Source organism: Labeo rohita, chromosome 20, assembly GCF_022985175.1.
Source record: "Labeo rohita strain BAU-BD-2019 chromosome 20, IGBB_LRoh.1.0, whole genome shotgun sequence".
In the NCBI taxonomy this organism is placed as follows: domain Eukaryota; kingdom Metazoa; phylum Chordata; class Actinopteri; order Cypriniformes; family Cyprinidae; genus Labeo; species Labeo rohita.
The window spans coordinates 30,323,224-30,337,622 of record NC_066888.1 but is presented as its reverse complement, the minus strand read 5'-3'; the positions used below and the strand labels follow the sequence as shown (position 1 = coordinate 30,337,622).

At 35.1% G+C, this 14,399-nt stretch overlaps 1 protein-coding gene across 1 annotated transcript in view; it reads left to right on the top strand.

The window, feature by feature from the left end:
* The first annotated feature begins 8,889 nt into the window (after nt 1–8,889).
* Nucleotides 8,890–14,399, top strand: part of xrn2 (5'-3' exoribonuclease 2) — a 32,547-nt gene continuing 27,037 nt past the window's right edge. Inside the window, exons 1-11 of the mRNA XM_051138639.1 lie at nt 8,890–9,101; nt 9,600–9,727; nt 10,693–10,804; nt 11,388–11,499; nt 11,634–11,692; nt 11,850–11,939; nt 12,021–12,093; nt 12,329–12,379; nt 13,056–13,213; nt 13,301–13,375; nt 13,936–14,069. Coding sequence (XP_050994596.1) covers nt 9,027–9,101; nt 9,600–9,727; nt 10,693–10,804; nt 11,388–11,499; nt 11,634–11,692; nt 11,850–11,939; nt 12,021–12,093; nt 12,329–12,379; nt 13,056–13,213; nt 13,301–13,375; nt 13,936–14,069 — 1,067 coding nt within the window. The 5' untranslated portion in view covers nt 8,890–9,026. The remainder of the gene's footprint in view (nt 9,102–9,599; nt 9,728–10,692; nt 10,805–11,387; nt 11,500–11,633; nt 11,693–11,849; nt 11,940–12,020; nt 12,094–12,328; nt 12,380–13,055; nt 13,214–13,300; nt 13,376–13,935; nt 14,070–14,399) is intronic.

Below are 14,399 nucleotides of genomic sequence, written 5' to 3'. Positions count from 1 at the left end.
GACGGCGAATGATCAGATCTATTATTCATGTATTATTCATAGAGATGCTGCTGTAATTGAGTTACTTTGCCTCATTTTGTAGAAGAATATGCTATTTAGAGCTATGTAAAGAGCTATGTAAAGTATATAACATGGTCTGAATTGTGTCATTCTCCATTAACAGCACTTTTGTTAGATTTACCCTGCAATGATCTTGTTATACTGAGTGGTAGCGAACAGAACAAACATGAAAGACTGTTGTATATAGTCAGGATCCCTTACAAGTATGTGGATATTTACACTCCTCAGCAATTTTTATATTGTGCTTGTTAAAACAAGGTTTGTTCTGTTCACTGCTGCTCAGAAAATCTTGAATTTATACTGACACAAGCAGATTTTCTGTTATTGATGCAAACATAGAAATTAGTCATTCACAATCAGTCATGAATGATATATTCTGGTTGAAAATGCGATGAATACAACATGTTTTGAAAGAAATTAATACATTTACTCAGCAAAGACGTTAATTTAATCAAAAGTGGCAGTAAAGGCATTTATAATATAGAAATTTATAAGATTTCTATTTTTAAATAAACACTTTTTTACGTTTTTTGTTTTTGTTTACTTTTAGACATCAAACTAGAAATTATCATAGAAATATGAAGCAGCACAACAGTTTTTAACATTGATAAAAATCAGAAATGGTTTTGATTTCTGAAGGATCATGTGACACTGAAGCCTGAAGGAATAAATTATATTTTAAAATATATTCAAATAGAAAACATTTATTTTAAATTGTAATAATATTTCACAATATTACTGATTTTACTGTATTTTTACATCAAACAATGCAGCTTTGTTGAGCAAAAGAGACTTATTTCAGAAACATTTTTAAAAACCTTAATGACTCCTGAAAGGTTTGGAACGACTTCTTGATTTTCATTTTTTAGGTAAATCCACTAGAAATCAGCAAAATAGCAGCCGATTAAAAGATATTAAGACTTCAGATTTGATGAATAAAAGTGAAGTTACTAAAGAGAAAAGATCATGCAGTATTTGAGACATGCAAATACAGACACTTGACATTGGCTTCAGTGTCCAGTTTTTAAGACAACAGCGTGTTCTTTCCAGCTATCTATCAAACCTGCAATCATCCATAGATCATAGAGAGAATTACGACCATGAAGAGAAACAGACAGATTCGCCCACCTCTGACAGCGTTTAGATGCTCTTATCTTTCTCTCAAGAATACTTCTCAAACATATTATGATTGCATTAATTTTCAAAGCAAAACAATGTGACAGCACTTGAGATGACAAAAAGCAGCCCATCATCAGCCAAATCTATGTAACAAAGAAGCTTGTTTTATAAATAATCCCAGGTCTGTATGATTTTGGCCTGTTTTACCTTTTGACCTTCAATTCTGCAAAATTTAAAATATGGAACAATGTCATCATTTCATTGTAACATGATCCAATTATAATAAAAATCAAACACACAACATTTAGCTGTGTCCTCCATTTTCCACACAACCTTTACAGCATGATTTTCCCCCTGCATTCATAAAGCTCAAATGTTCTTACAAAGTCACTGTAGAAAGATGAGCAAAAAACTCTTTTCTTTAATGATACAATATTATAAACTAAAATGCAATGCCAAAATAGCCAGCCAATAATGAGTGATTAATTGAAGAGCTTTTTCTAAGCGCATTATGTTCATATAAAACCAAATATGATAAGCAGTAATAAATGTGAAATGCCAACCACACAAGGTCAACACTTTCGCTCTGGTTGAAGAGGTAAGAATGCTTTGGATGTGACCTATGTTACCGAAGGTCAGCAGGTAGAGACACAAGACACCGAGACGACTGAAGGACAGAGACATTATTACAGCACTAGAGCTCAGCTGGACGAGATCAGAGCGATCTATTGCTTTCAATAGTGTAAAACGACAAAATGGTTAGAAATGCAAAAAGGACAAACTCCTTTAAAATGTTTACATTGAAATGACAGCCGTTGAGTGTGCTATCCACATCCATTTCCACTTTGACGGAGCTTAACCCGACCGTACCTCAGAATCTCATTAACGTGAATAGGGACTATATCCCGGATCCTTGAAAAATATCTCATGGTTTGTAACGGCCTTCAGACTCTAAGAATTAAGTTGTACAAAGCAAGGCAGACTTGTGTTTAACAGCCCACAAACATTTTAACAGGCACCAAGTACCTACCAATATGTTATATTAGTGAGTTCTGGGTGATTGTTTGAGTCTCCATCCAGCATAAAATCTCAGTTTTTATCCGTTTCCCAAAATATGCTGCAGCATAATGACTAAAACTATGTTTTAGTTCGGTATTACGGTTAGAATGAGCTGAAGTAGTCTATAGATGCATGACAAACGGCCTCTGAAAATGTTTGACTCCCTCTTGTGCTGGAGGCTAACGGGAAAATGTGTTTATTATTAAAATCGTGTACGGCGGATCCTCACCCTTGGCATCTCTATGCTAATGTGCAGGTAAGAGCCCTTGTGCTTTTGTGTTACTGGGCACAACAGGCCGCCTGCCAATGTGGTGTCTTGCTTTTAACTGAGTGCTTTCAATTCTCATCAATTTAGCCCAATTAAAGTGCTCTGCCTGCACGAAGAGCATTTTAGAGCCACGTTACAAACCCACTCTTTTCAATTAAGCTCAAAGATAAAGATCCAGGTTTCACTGATGCATTGAAATGCACTGTGCCTACTTTCTGTTCAATACCAAACTGCGAGGTCGGCACACTAAAAATGAAGCAGAATTCAACTCTTTAGCCTTAACTATGAATGCTACTAAGTAGCACTACTGTGCACTTGAAAAATATGACTACATTATGCACCACTGGCTGAAGACAATAAAGATAATCATAACATGAATAACAATTTTTCAATTTTAAGAACTCTAATGAAAGTTTCCAAGCATCATATCTATAAAATCATTATCTATATGATAGTGTACTACTAATTGTTTACTATCTGTAGGGAAAAAAATACTAAATTTACACTGTCTTGAATGAAAAACTGAACAAAAATATTGATGACTCATCCTGCACCTCACAGATTTTTGTCCAATCAAATGTTATCTAGCTGACAAGCAGCAAAAAAGGGGAAATTAACACAAAATATCCTATTTCAATATAAAATATGACAGGAAAGACACCTTTTATCATCACCTGAATTCACTGGGACTTCTGATTATCAAAATTCTTTTGAACATTAACGTTACATTACAGTATATAATATTACATGAGCTGTTGTGAGCATATGCAAAATCAACCACTCAGCAGGCAAATACTGTAAAACAGCACTTAAAGAATGTGGACATATTGGGATATTGCCTTTATACAACAATTATATACATAATTTAGCTAACTTAATTAATATTAGAGAATTTACGTTTCCAACAACGGTTGTAAATTTTCCGCCCAAAAGGCCTCGACTGTCCGCCAAGTGACGGACAAACGGAAAGTCAAGACTGGAATAGCGCATATGAGTGGAGCGGATCTCGCTCAAGTCGTTGTATATTCATTCGGCTCCTGCGCCATTCCGGGTTTTCCATTCCATTACGTCAATGAGACCTGGGTTTCTCGAGAAAACGCAAACGCACTGACTTTTAAACACGTTCTTGGCTAGAGGTAAAATAACACGGCGCCGTCTCAATTCTTAAGAGAAAACGTCGACAAGCCGACTTTTTGTGTTTCCACTCCGCACCACAAACATCTCGGAACACCAAAATACACGGTCAAACGAAGTGATACCGCGTGCAGTAGTTTACGCGCTTAGAACGTTAGCCAATCAAATTTGTGTAAAATAATAAACGGCGCTTTAAAATTCTTGGTTTTGATTGGTCGATCACTTACGTTGTTCAAACGTTATGTTCAAATTTATTTATTTATTTTTTATTTATTTATTTTTATTTATTTTTTTTGCCATTTTGTTTTTCAGTAACAACCAGCTGACAATATTATCCCGCCCTTAATTTGTTATTTTTGTTTCTAAACGTTTAGTAGTAGTAGTAGTAGTATTTACAAAATATTTTTTATATTTTAATAGCCTGATTTGTAGTTGGAATAATAGTTGGTGATAAAGTTTACATTATCATATCTGCTGTTTATGTTTTATGAATTTACTGCATTGACATTCAACAGTTAGAAAAGCTTGCGTATACAAGAGCAATTGTTTACAGCAAAACATTATAAGAATCAACTGTCTTGCCAAATTCTCAAAAGCCAAAACAAGGCATTTGCACTTATTTTGGTCATAGGCCTATTACTTTGACAAAGGACCTCTTGGCTTTAATTAACATATTTTAATTTGCTTTAATAATGCTTAATTTTTTATCTCAACACACATTAGAATAGAGGTAATTTTCCACTCCGAATCAACCTTGTTTAAGAGTTTGCGTAATACTGAGGCCTGGAATCGAAGGCAATTATTCTGCTGCCATTTAGTGGCTTGCGTTTGTATCTGTACTCCACTAAACCCATTTTCCTCAATCATGATTACATAAAAAATATTTTTTCGCTCAAAATTATGAACGGAACAGGATGCTTTAATTGGTATGGGTCAAACTGACCTCTTTTATCTAAAAAATCTGCTTTAGTCTGGTTATTAAGCCAAAATGTTGCTGTTATTTACGTATATTTTGTCTTCATCGCTAATTAGCAAATACTCTAAATTCAAGTCAGCTGTAGTTTTGTTGGAAAATTTTTGGACATGTTCTTTGTTTCTTTTGGAAAAGTTACCACTGCAGTGTCGACAATTGGGTGATCATCTCCACAAATCCTTGATGCAAGTTCCTATTTCAGTCATCAGTTAAACACACGTATATTGTACTAATGCAAATTCCTGCTGGAAGATGCTAATTGTGATGGCTTATGAATGTCAGTTGTGTTGGGCAGTATTTCTTTTCGTTATGGTTTTTTAAACAAAAACATCTTGAGTGGGTCTCTTTTCTAAGGCATTCAGAACCAGCACTGCGGTTCAAGGCCTGCTCTCAGCCTTGGGTGTATAAAATGATCCTTTGTAGCGTGTGAATTGAAATGGAGCTTTTCATGTGTGTGCATTCCAACGTGTAAATGCACAAAAGAGAAAGAAGAGGATATTGGAGAAATAACAAGTCATTCTCTCTCACTCACAGTCTCTGTGTTTTGAGTATGTTTTTTGGAGTTTTTACCAGTTACAAGTGGTTGAAACATCTCACAGAACATGTCCAAGCATATTTCACACCAAAATCAAATATGAAATTACAGTTTGCATGATAGTTCAGACCTTTTTTGCATATTAAAATAGGATACTTGTTAAATTGCCTTATTTTATAACGTAGTAATCCGCTATTTCTGAAGCAGAGATGTTCACTCGTGCAACTGCTTCTGCCTAAATGCATGTGTGCTCATTTGTAAGGAAGCTCATTATGTGTTCGCCCAGTTCATTAAGTAATTGGTCTGTGGTTGTTTATGTGAGTGTTAAGGTTGTTCATTCAGGAGCCTTTGAGAGATGTATTGTTGTCAGGTTTCATGTTATGAATCTGGAATGAGATGTGCGAGTGAATCCTCATTGGTCAAACCCGGTACTCCATTGAAAGGCCAAAACACTTTGTCCTGCCCTGAATAATAATAATGGGAATAATGCCAATAAAACATGAGGAATAATTTACTGGGCCCTCCACAAAAGAGCAACTGTTTGCACATTTGCCATTGACATCTTTTAATTCATTGCATTGGTTTAAAGAGATTTGACGCACCACCGTAATTTTAATAATTGTGAAGGATGCAATGGAAAGTTAGAAAATGGAGTGTGAAAATGTGTAGTGCAATGTCACAAGCTGTAAATCCAAATGTGGCACGTTTAGCCGTGAGTAAATGACTTAATTGATTTACTAAATTGAATCAGAAACTCTGTTTCTTTTATGTACATTATAAATGTGTTTTGTTTATTTACTTTTTATAGCATTAAATAGGCTTGGCCAAACATATATCTGAACAAATGTGATCTGTTACAGCATTCATAGATACTAGTGCAATGCGTTATGCTTTATTATCTACTCAATTTGTTATAGCATAGGATTTGTCTTTTACAACTGCAAAATAAAATACATTAGACATGCCTAAGCATTAAACAATCATGTATAGCTAGTTAGTTAAAACATTTAAATAGGACATCAAGACAGCCGAAAGAATAGTGTTGTCCAGCAGAGGACGCTGTTCTTCAAGGCGTAATATTTTTAGCTCTCCAAAATGACATTCTAACCTGTACACCTACATCTTGAGTCAGAACTGTGAACTTGCAGCTGTAGTGAACTGATGATTTATTTTAATGTGTTTTTTATAATTAGTGTGTGTTTCTTTAGGCAGTTACATTGTCATTTTAATTTGCACACTTTTACAATACTTATTTGCTGTAAAAATGAATATGTTCATGAATATGAAACATGTTTATGTCCAAAACTGCTCAGGAGATAAAACAGGATTAAACCTAATAACAAAGCAGACACCAAAATGGTCAGGTAAGTTTATTTTCTGGTTTTACAGATGCTGGAAGCACTTCTCAGTTGCAAAAGAGCTACACTAGTTTAACACAAATAAAATCAGCAAGTTGAAGCTGCTTTTCCCCTTTTTGTGTTTTCTTTCAAGATGAACATTTTTAATGCAATCCATTTTGTTAGCATGCATATGTTTTATATTTTCATTCAGTGCTTTCATTAAATGAATAGTTTACACTCACCCTCAGGCCATTCAAGATGTATGTTAGATGAGTTTGTTTCATCACTGGAGCAGATTTGAAGAAATGTAGCATTGCATCACTCGCTCACCAATGGATCCTCTGCAGTGAATGGGTGCCGTCACAATGATAGTCCTAACAGCTGATAAAAACATCACATTAATCAACAAATAATCCTAATGACTTCAGTCCTTCAGTTAACGTCTTGTCAATGTAAAATTTGCATGTTTGTTAGAAACAAATCTGTCATTAAGATGTTTTTAACTTCAAACTTTTGCTTCAAGCTAAAATACAGGTCCTCTGTCCATAATATTGCTTTCTCCAGTAAAAAGTCGCCTCGTCTGAATCGTGAAAGAAATATGCACAGATCAAACAAAGCAGTTCTAAACAAATACTGTGATGTTTTTATCAGCTGTTTCGACCCTCACTCTGACGGCACTCATTCACTGCAGATGATCCATTGGTGAGCAAGTAATGTTAAATTTCTACAAATCTGTTCTGATGAAGAAACAAACTCATTTACATTTTGGATGGACTGAAGGTGAGTACATTTTCAGCACAATTATATTTTTGCACTAGCTATTCCTTTAATTTATGTTTTCATTGTACTTGTTATCATCACTTGAGGATTCAGTTGGAACATGTTTTGTTCGCTCTGTTTATTTTTAATGAAGGAACATCCTCATCTCGATTCATTAGAGCTCTGTAGCAAATGATGAGTCAGTACAGACCCTAATCAAAATATAAAGAGGCTCAGTAACTGAGGAACAAGGCATCTGAAATACCACAATCCACCACAAGGGAGCAGTCAGACTATAAACGGGAATGCAGAAAGGAATCACCCACATCATGCAGCCACTCCAACACAGACAACAAAGCTGTAGCAGAGGTTTATATAAAAAACGCACTCTTTTAAAAAATACAACGCACTCTATATTGGTTTAGATACTTTTTACTGGTAATGCAGCGGCTATCTTGTCTTTTGGATTGCTGAGATATAGTACTTTCAAGCATAGATGTGCGTATTGCTTTCTTCAATGGATGTTTTTACATAAATATTAAACCAACACTTGATTTGGTTTATGTTTATGAATAAGTATGTGATTGAAAAAAAGGTGCCATAAATATGGCATTCCCAGCTCCCACTGAAAATGACTTACTTATGATGGTTATTTCTGAAGAGCTGCTGGAGCTTTTTCCTATATGTCGAATGCTATGAAATATAGTTACATAGACTATTATTATTGTAAATATGATTTGATTGATAATCATCTAAAGGATTGCACTTTATAGTGTTTCCATTTTTTTCAAGAGATCCATTGCATCTACATTTAATGTTTTTTTTTTTTTGGTTTATAGGTAAATGTTTGCTTATTGCTCTGCTTGTATGGAGGGCTGAATTATAGTTCTTTTTAAGTGTATTGGTTTCGTTCTCCGTGTATGTGATTTCATCCACAATTGCATAAATTGTTTGTGTGTCTTTGTGTGACAAGAGGCTTCATCAAATGAATAAGCTGCTGAGTTCATGGACATAGCATGTAGACTCAAGAGCAAATGAAGATAAGGACAAACTACTGAATTTGCATCACCAAAGATCAAACAGCTCTTCACAGAAATCAGCTGAATACTTCAAGTCTCCATAGATTGTCATATGATGCTCATTTGCATTGGAAAGGAGTTACAGAAATCTACCACTGTGTAGTGAAAGAAATGCATTTAAAACACATAAACCTTTATTCACTCATACAAAATTATGGTAATGTAATTGTTAAATGGTAAACACTTCACTTTAGCATTACCAGAAGTCTTAATTTGTTTTTTCTTTTAATGTTTATCTTTGTACTGAATGTGCTTAAGGACAACTTAAGTTATCACTGCCATTTTTAAACATTTGTTTGAAGTTTATTAAAACAAATTATACTTTGAGGTCTTGCTATAGGCCTAGTGTAATATAAAAAAAAATACAGAAACGATCAGGAGCTTTTATTAATTATATTGATTCATAATAATATGATTCATAATAAATATTAAGTTTAATTTTTCATTGTTTGGTTATAATTTATCAAATTACACATTTGTTGTTTGCAATAGTTGATTTAGCGATGCAATGCGCTTTTTAGCCAGCGCGGGGCGCGTTCGGCATCACTTCCTGTTGACCCGGAAATCGCTCACAGTGTGCTGGGGTAAATAAGCTGCGTGCACTGTGTTTGGTAGCCGTTTTCATCCTTCTGCGTGTTCAGCTGTTTTTAGTCGTTTTTAAAGTTGCTCTTTCGGTCAGAAGTGTTGTATTTTACGGGAGATGGGAGTCCCCGCGTTTTTCCGCTGGTTGAGTCGGAAGTATCCGTCAATAATAGTACACTGTCTGGAGGAGAGGGTAAGGCATACTAGCATCTGAATGATTGTTAAATTAATTAATTGTGCAGTCAATCATTTCGTTATGATTATAATGTTTATAGTGAAATAAGATTTACAGTCCTGACGCTGAAATGTGGCTTTGATGTTTGTTTTTGTTCCTCTATTTGTGTTCACGTGGTTTCAGTTTTAGACACTTGCATTTTTTGACTGAATACAAGTTTACTCTGGTTAAATTCGAGATGCGAAGGTACGGTTGTGTCCCAAACACCTTGAAACGTTATTACCTAGCATTTTTAGGTTACCTAGATGCTTGAGGCCGCTCGAACGACCAGCCAATCACGGAGAATTATGCAAATTTTTAGCCAATCGTAGTAAGGAAGTTGGTTCAAGTACCCAATCAAAAACATTTGGATTGAAAACACAGCCACTGACAAGGTTTTGAGACCAAAAATGTATGTTGTTTTGGTTTTATTGGGTATTTGTTAATGTAAATATTCTAATTTCTTCTCCTTTTCAGCCCAAGGAGTACAATGGCGTTAAAATTCCAGTTGATACCAGCAAGCCCAATCCAAATGAAGTGGAGTTTGACAACCTGTATCTTGACATGAATGGAATTATTCACCCATGCACCCATCCAGAGGACAAGTGAGATTCTCTCATTCATGTATTTATGTTTTTAAATGACTTTGTTACAACTAGTGATGGGAAGTTCGGATCATTTTACCGACTCGGACCTTTGAGTTTCGTTCAGCAAAATGAACGAATCTTTTTTCGAGTCATTTCGTTCATTTCGTTAATTTTAGCAAAATATAATTAAAATGATACGTGTTACCTCCCTAACACATCTACTGCTTACACAAACGTTGATCACACTACAAACAAGACAAAACTATAATGCTATAAAGAAACAGCAAAGATTAATTCATTGTTTACCTGGGTCTTTAGTCTATTCGCTCACCTTGCCTCTTATCTGACGAGTTTTTGGGTCTGAGTCGTTCGTTCATCACGTGACAGCCCCATAAGCTAAACCTATGCAGTCTGAGCTGGAAATAGAATTGATTAGTTCATCTCTTGAGTCTTCGGGGTCTGAGTCTTCGGGGTCTGAGTCTTCGGGGTCTGAGTCTTCGGGGTCTGAGTCTTCGGGGTCTGAGTCTTCGGGGTCTGAGTCTTCGGGGTCTGAGTCTTCGGGGTCTGAGTCTTCGGGGTCTGAGTCTTCGGGGTCTGAGTCTTCGGGGTCTGAGTCTTCGGGGTCTGAGTCTTCGGGGTCTGAGTCTTCGGGGTCTGAGTCTTCGGGGTCTGAGTCTTCGGGGTCTGAGTCTTCGGGGTCTGAGTCTTCCGTTCATCACGTGACAGCTCCATAAGCTAAACCTATGCAGTGTGAGCCGGAGAGAGAATTGATTAGTTCATCTCTCGAGCCCGAAGACTCGAAACAGGTGATCTAATTCCAGTACAGAACCTAATAGGATGTTGCGCATGCGCGACTGAACGAATCACTCCCCGAGATGACTCGTTTGTCCCAAGTCACATTAAATATTCGTTCAAAATGAACGAATCGTTCAAGAATGACCCATCACTAATTACAACCTATATTATATTTAATCTCTTTGCAGGCCAGCACCTAAAAATGAAGATGAAATGATGGTTGCCATTTTCGAATATATTGACCGTCTCTTTAACATCGTTCGACCGAGACGGGTTCTGTACATGGCTATTGATGGTGTGGTATGTATCATCCTTCATAACGTCTCTGTGTTGTTATATTGAATATTTAATTTAATAATGCACTTAAATTCAGGAGTGAGCCATTGGGAATTATTACAAACACTGAGGTTACATTTTAAGCTCAATTTTGTGATAGAAGTTAATATTTATATTGTTTCATTAGATAAGTTTAAGTTAAGTTTCTTTAAACTAGTTGGGAATTATATCAGCTATAACGTTATAATTCCCATCACATTATAATATTAGAATTTCCATCTAGTTATGGCATTTAATGAAATAATGTAAACATTAGTTTCTATAAAAATTAGCTGGAGGTTAAAATAAATTATACAAGTTGGCATGAAACAAAGATGATATTGATGCAAAATATTTGTACACAATTTATCAACTCATTCTGACTCAAGTTTCCAGAACTAAAGCCAAACTTAAGTTGAGGGTTCAAGTAATTAAAAACGACTGTTGAAAAACTATTTAATACACTGGAATTAAATTATCAGTACATTCATCAATTATGCACACTGTAGTTCACAGTTTCAGTAACCATTTCTTGTGCATGTTATCTGTATCCTTGAATTGTTTGTAGGCTCCTCGTGCCAAAATGAACCAGCAGCGCTCAAGGCGTTTCCGGGCATCTAAAGAAGGAGTGGAGCTTGCAGAGGAGAAACAGAAAATGAGAGAAGAAGTTATTCAGAGAGGTGAGAGATGGTGCACCTCTTTTAACCAACACATCATCCTCTAATGCATACAAACACTAAATGAGCACAAAAATTTGATTTGGTGTTTGTACATGTTCTGCTTTTCCCGGCTTGATAGATGTTTCTCTTTTTAGGTGGTTACCTGCCACCTGAGGAAATAAAAGAACGTTTTGACAGTAACTGCATCACCCCTGTAAGTGTTCATAATTTTTGCATGCTTTGTGTCCTCTGGTTATGTATGTACTTTGTTTATAATTTAAGGATTTCAGGAAATTTCAGTCTGTTTTTTTTTTTTTGTTTTTTTTTGTCTGTCAGATGTAATGAGTAGTTTTCCTTTTTTGTGTTTTTAGGGGACAGAGTTCATGGATAATTTGGCCAAATGTTTGCGATATTACATCGCAGACAGATTGACCAATGACCCTGGATGGCGCAATATCACTGTAGGTCATATTAACTGTAACTTTAGGAGTTTTTATTCAGCTATAGGAGGTAATCCATTTAATAAATACTTTGTCTTACAGGTTTTCTTGTCAGATGCTAGTGTTCCTGGAGAAGGAGAGCATAAAATTATGGATTTCATCAGGAGACAGAGAGGTAGAGCTTACTGATTATGATCTTTTTATGAAGGTCTTTTTTTTTTTTTTTTTTTTTTTTTGCTGTGATTTTATTAGTTGAAGCTTTTTCTTTTTGTTTCAGTTTTAAATGAACAATGTAACATTTTTCTCGAAGCTTATGACATGCTTTTAGAATAAGCCTAAAAAAGTCTGAAATGTAACTAACAAAGATCTTCACTGGTGTAAATTCTCATTTGGGTTGTTTTCTTTTCCAGCTCAGCCAAATCATGACCCAAACACACATCACTGTCTCTGTGGAGCTGATGGTAAAGATTTTTATTTTTATGTTTTTTGGGTTTTTTTTATGTAATTTTTAATATGTTGAATTTGGCAAGCTTAGACTTCTAAAAGTGAATCATAAAATACTTTTAAGTTTTAGTTTAATATCTGTTTATTTCTTTAAAGGATGTTACTGGTCTTATTATAAATGGTGTATTATGTGTGTGTATTTATATTTATTTTATAAGAATTTTGACTCTAATTTAATCAATTTCTTATGATGTATATAAATTTGCACTGCATTTGAACTAGTCACATTCAGATCTGCTTTCGTATACAGCGCTAACTTTGTGACACAGCATCATAATGAAAGTTGTGGACTGATTTTGAGAGGGGATTATTGTATCTGTCTGGTTTTGTTAGTATGTATAAGGGCATCTAATGCACAACATTATGTCTGTAGTTTTAATGCACTAAGTGGACAAACGAGGAAACATTGCATCCGATTAGTCTGGAGAGGAGATACTTCAAAATATAAATTCGACTGAAAGCTTCCATTATTTACATTTATGAAGAACATTGACTGCATATTTATGTAGTATCAGCATTTCATCTGAAGTCGCCATTCTCTGAAACTTTTCTGGTGAAAAGTGATTTTTAAAATGAGTTCAGCTCAGTAAACTTTGTAAGTACAGCTTTAATTGTATCCTTTTTTCATTTCAGCTGATTTGATCATGTTGGGTTTGGCAACACATGAACCCAACTTTACCATTATAAGAGAAGAGTTTAAACCCAACAAACCCAGACCCTGCGCTCTGTGTGGTCAGATAGGCCACGAGATCAAAGACTGTCAGGGACTGGCCAGAGAAAAAAAGGGCGAGGTAACAGATCCATCCTTTCAATCTGTTAGCCTAGAGATTGACCTCAACTCTATGTGTGATCTTGTGGTTTTGTTTTATCTCTTTCAGCATGATGAATTTGCAGACACAATTCCAGTATCAGAACAGGAGTTCATATTCATCCGACTGACTGTGTTACGAGAGGTTTGTTTCACTGTAAAGAAATGGTTCACTCAGAAATAAAAACTTGCTGAAGATTTATTCAGCTGCTTGCTGTTCAAGATGTAGATTAGCTTGTTTCTTCATGGGAACGGATTTGCAGAAATTAGCATTACATTACTTGCTCACCAATAGATCCTCTACAGTGAATGGGTGCCGTCAGAATGAGAGTCCAAACAGCTGATAAAAACATCACTAGAAAACCACACCACTCCAGTCCATCAATTAACATCTTGTGATACAAAAAACTGTGTGCTTGTAATAAATAAATCCATCAATAAGACATTTTTAACTTTAAACCTTCGCTTTGGGCAAAATACCAGCCCATAATCCATGATGGCCTGAGGGCAAGTAAATTTTCAGCAAATTCTCATTTTAGCATGAATTATTCCTTTAAAAGTGTTTTATGATTTTAACATTGATTGCATTTATTTGTCAGATTGTTAGTTTAAACTAGATTTTTACATTTTATAAGATTTTTTTATTTATTATTATTATTGCATGTATAAAATTGCTGAAAAAAAACTGTTTTTATTTCTCTGCAGTATCTAGAGAAGGAGTTAACAATGGCCAGCCTGCCGTTCCCGTTCGACTTCGAGCGGAGTGTCGATGACTGGGTGTTCATGTGCTTCTTTGTGGGAAATGACTTTTTGCCCCACCTACCGTCTCTTGAGATCAGGTATGCTCACAGAAGCCACTATATTTGTGACCCTGGACCACAAAACCAGTCATAAGGGTAAATTTTTTTTTTTTTTTTTTTTTTTTTTTTTTTTTTATTATTATTATTATTATTATTATTATTATTATTATTTGACACTTATATAAGCTTAGAATAAGCTTTCCATGATGTATGGTTTGTTAGGATAGGACAATATTTGGCTGAGATAAAAGTACTTAAATCTTGAATCTGAGGGTGCAAAAAAATTAAAATTGAGAAAATCACCTTTAAAGTTGTCCAAATGAAATTTTTAGCAGTGCATATTACTAATCAAAAATTAAGTTTTGAGAT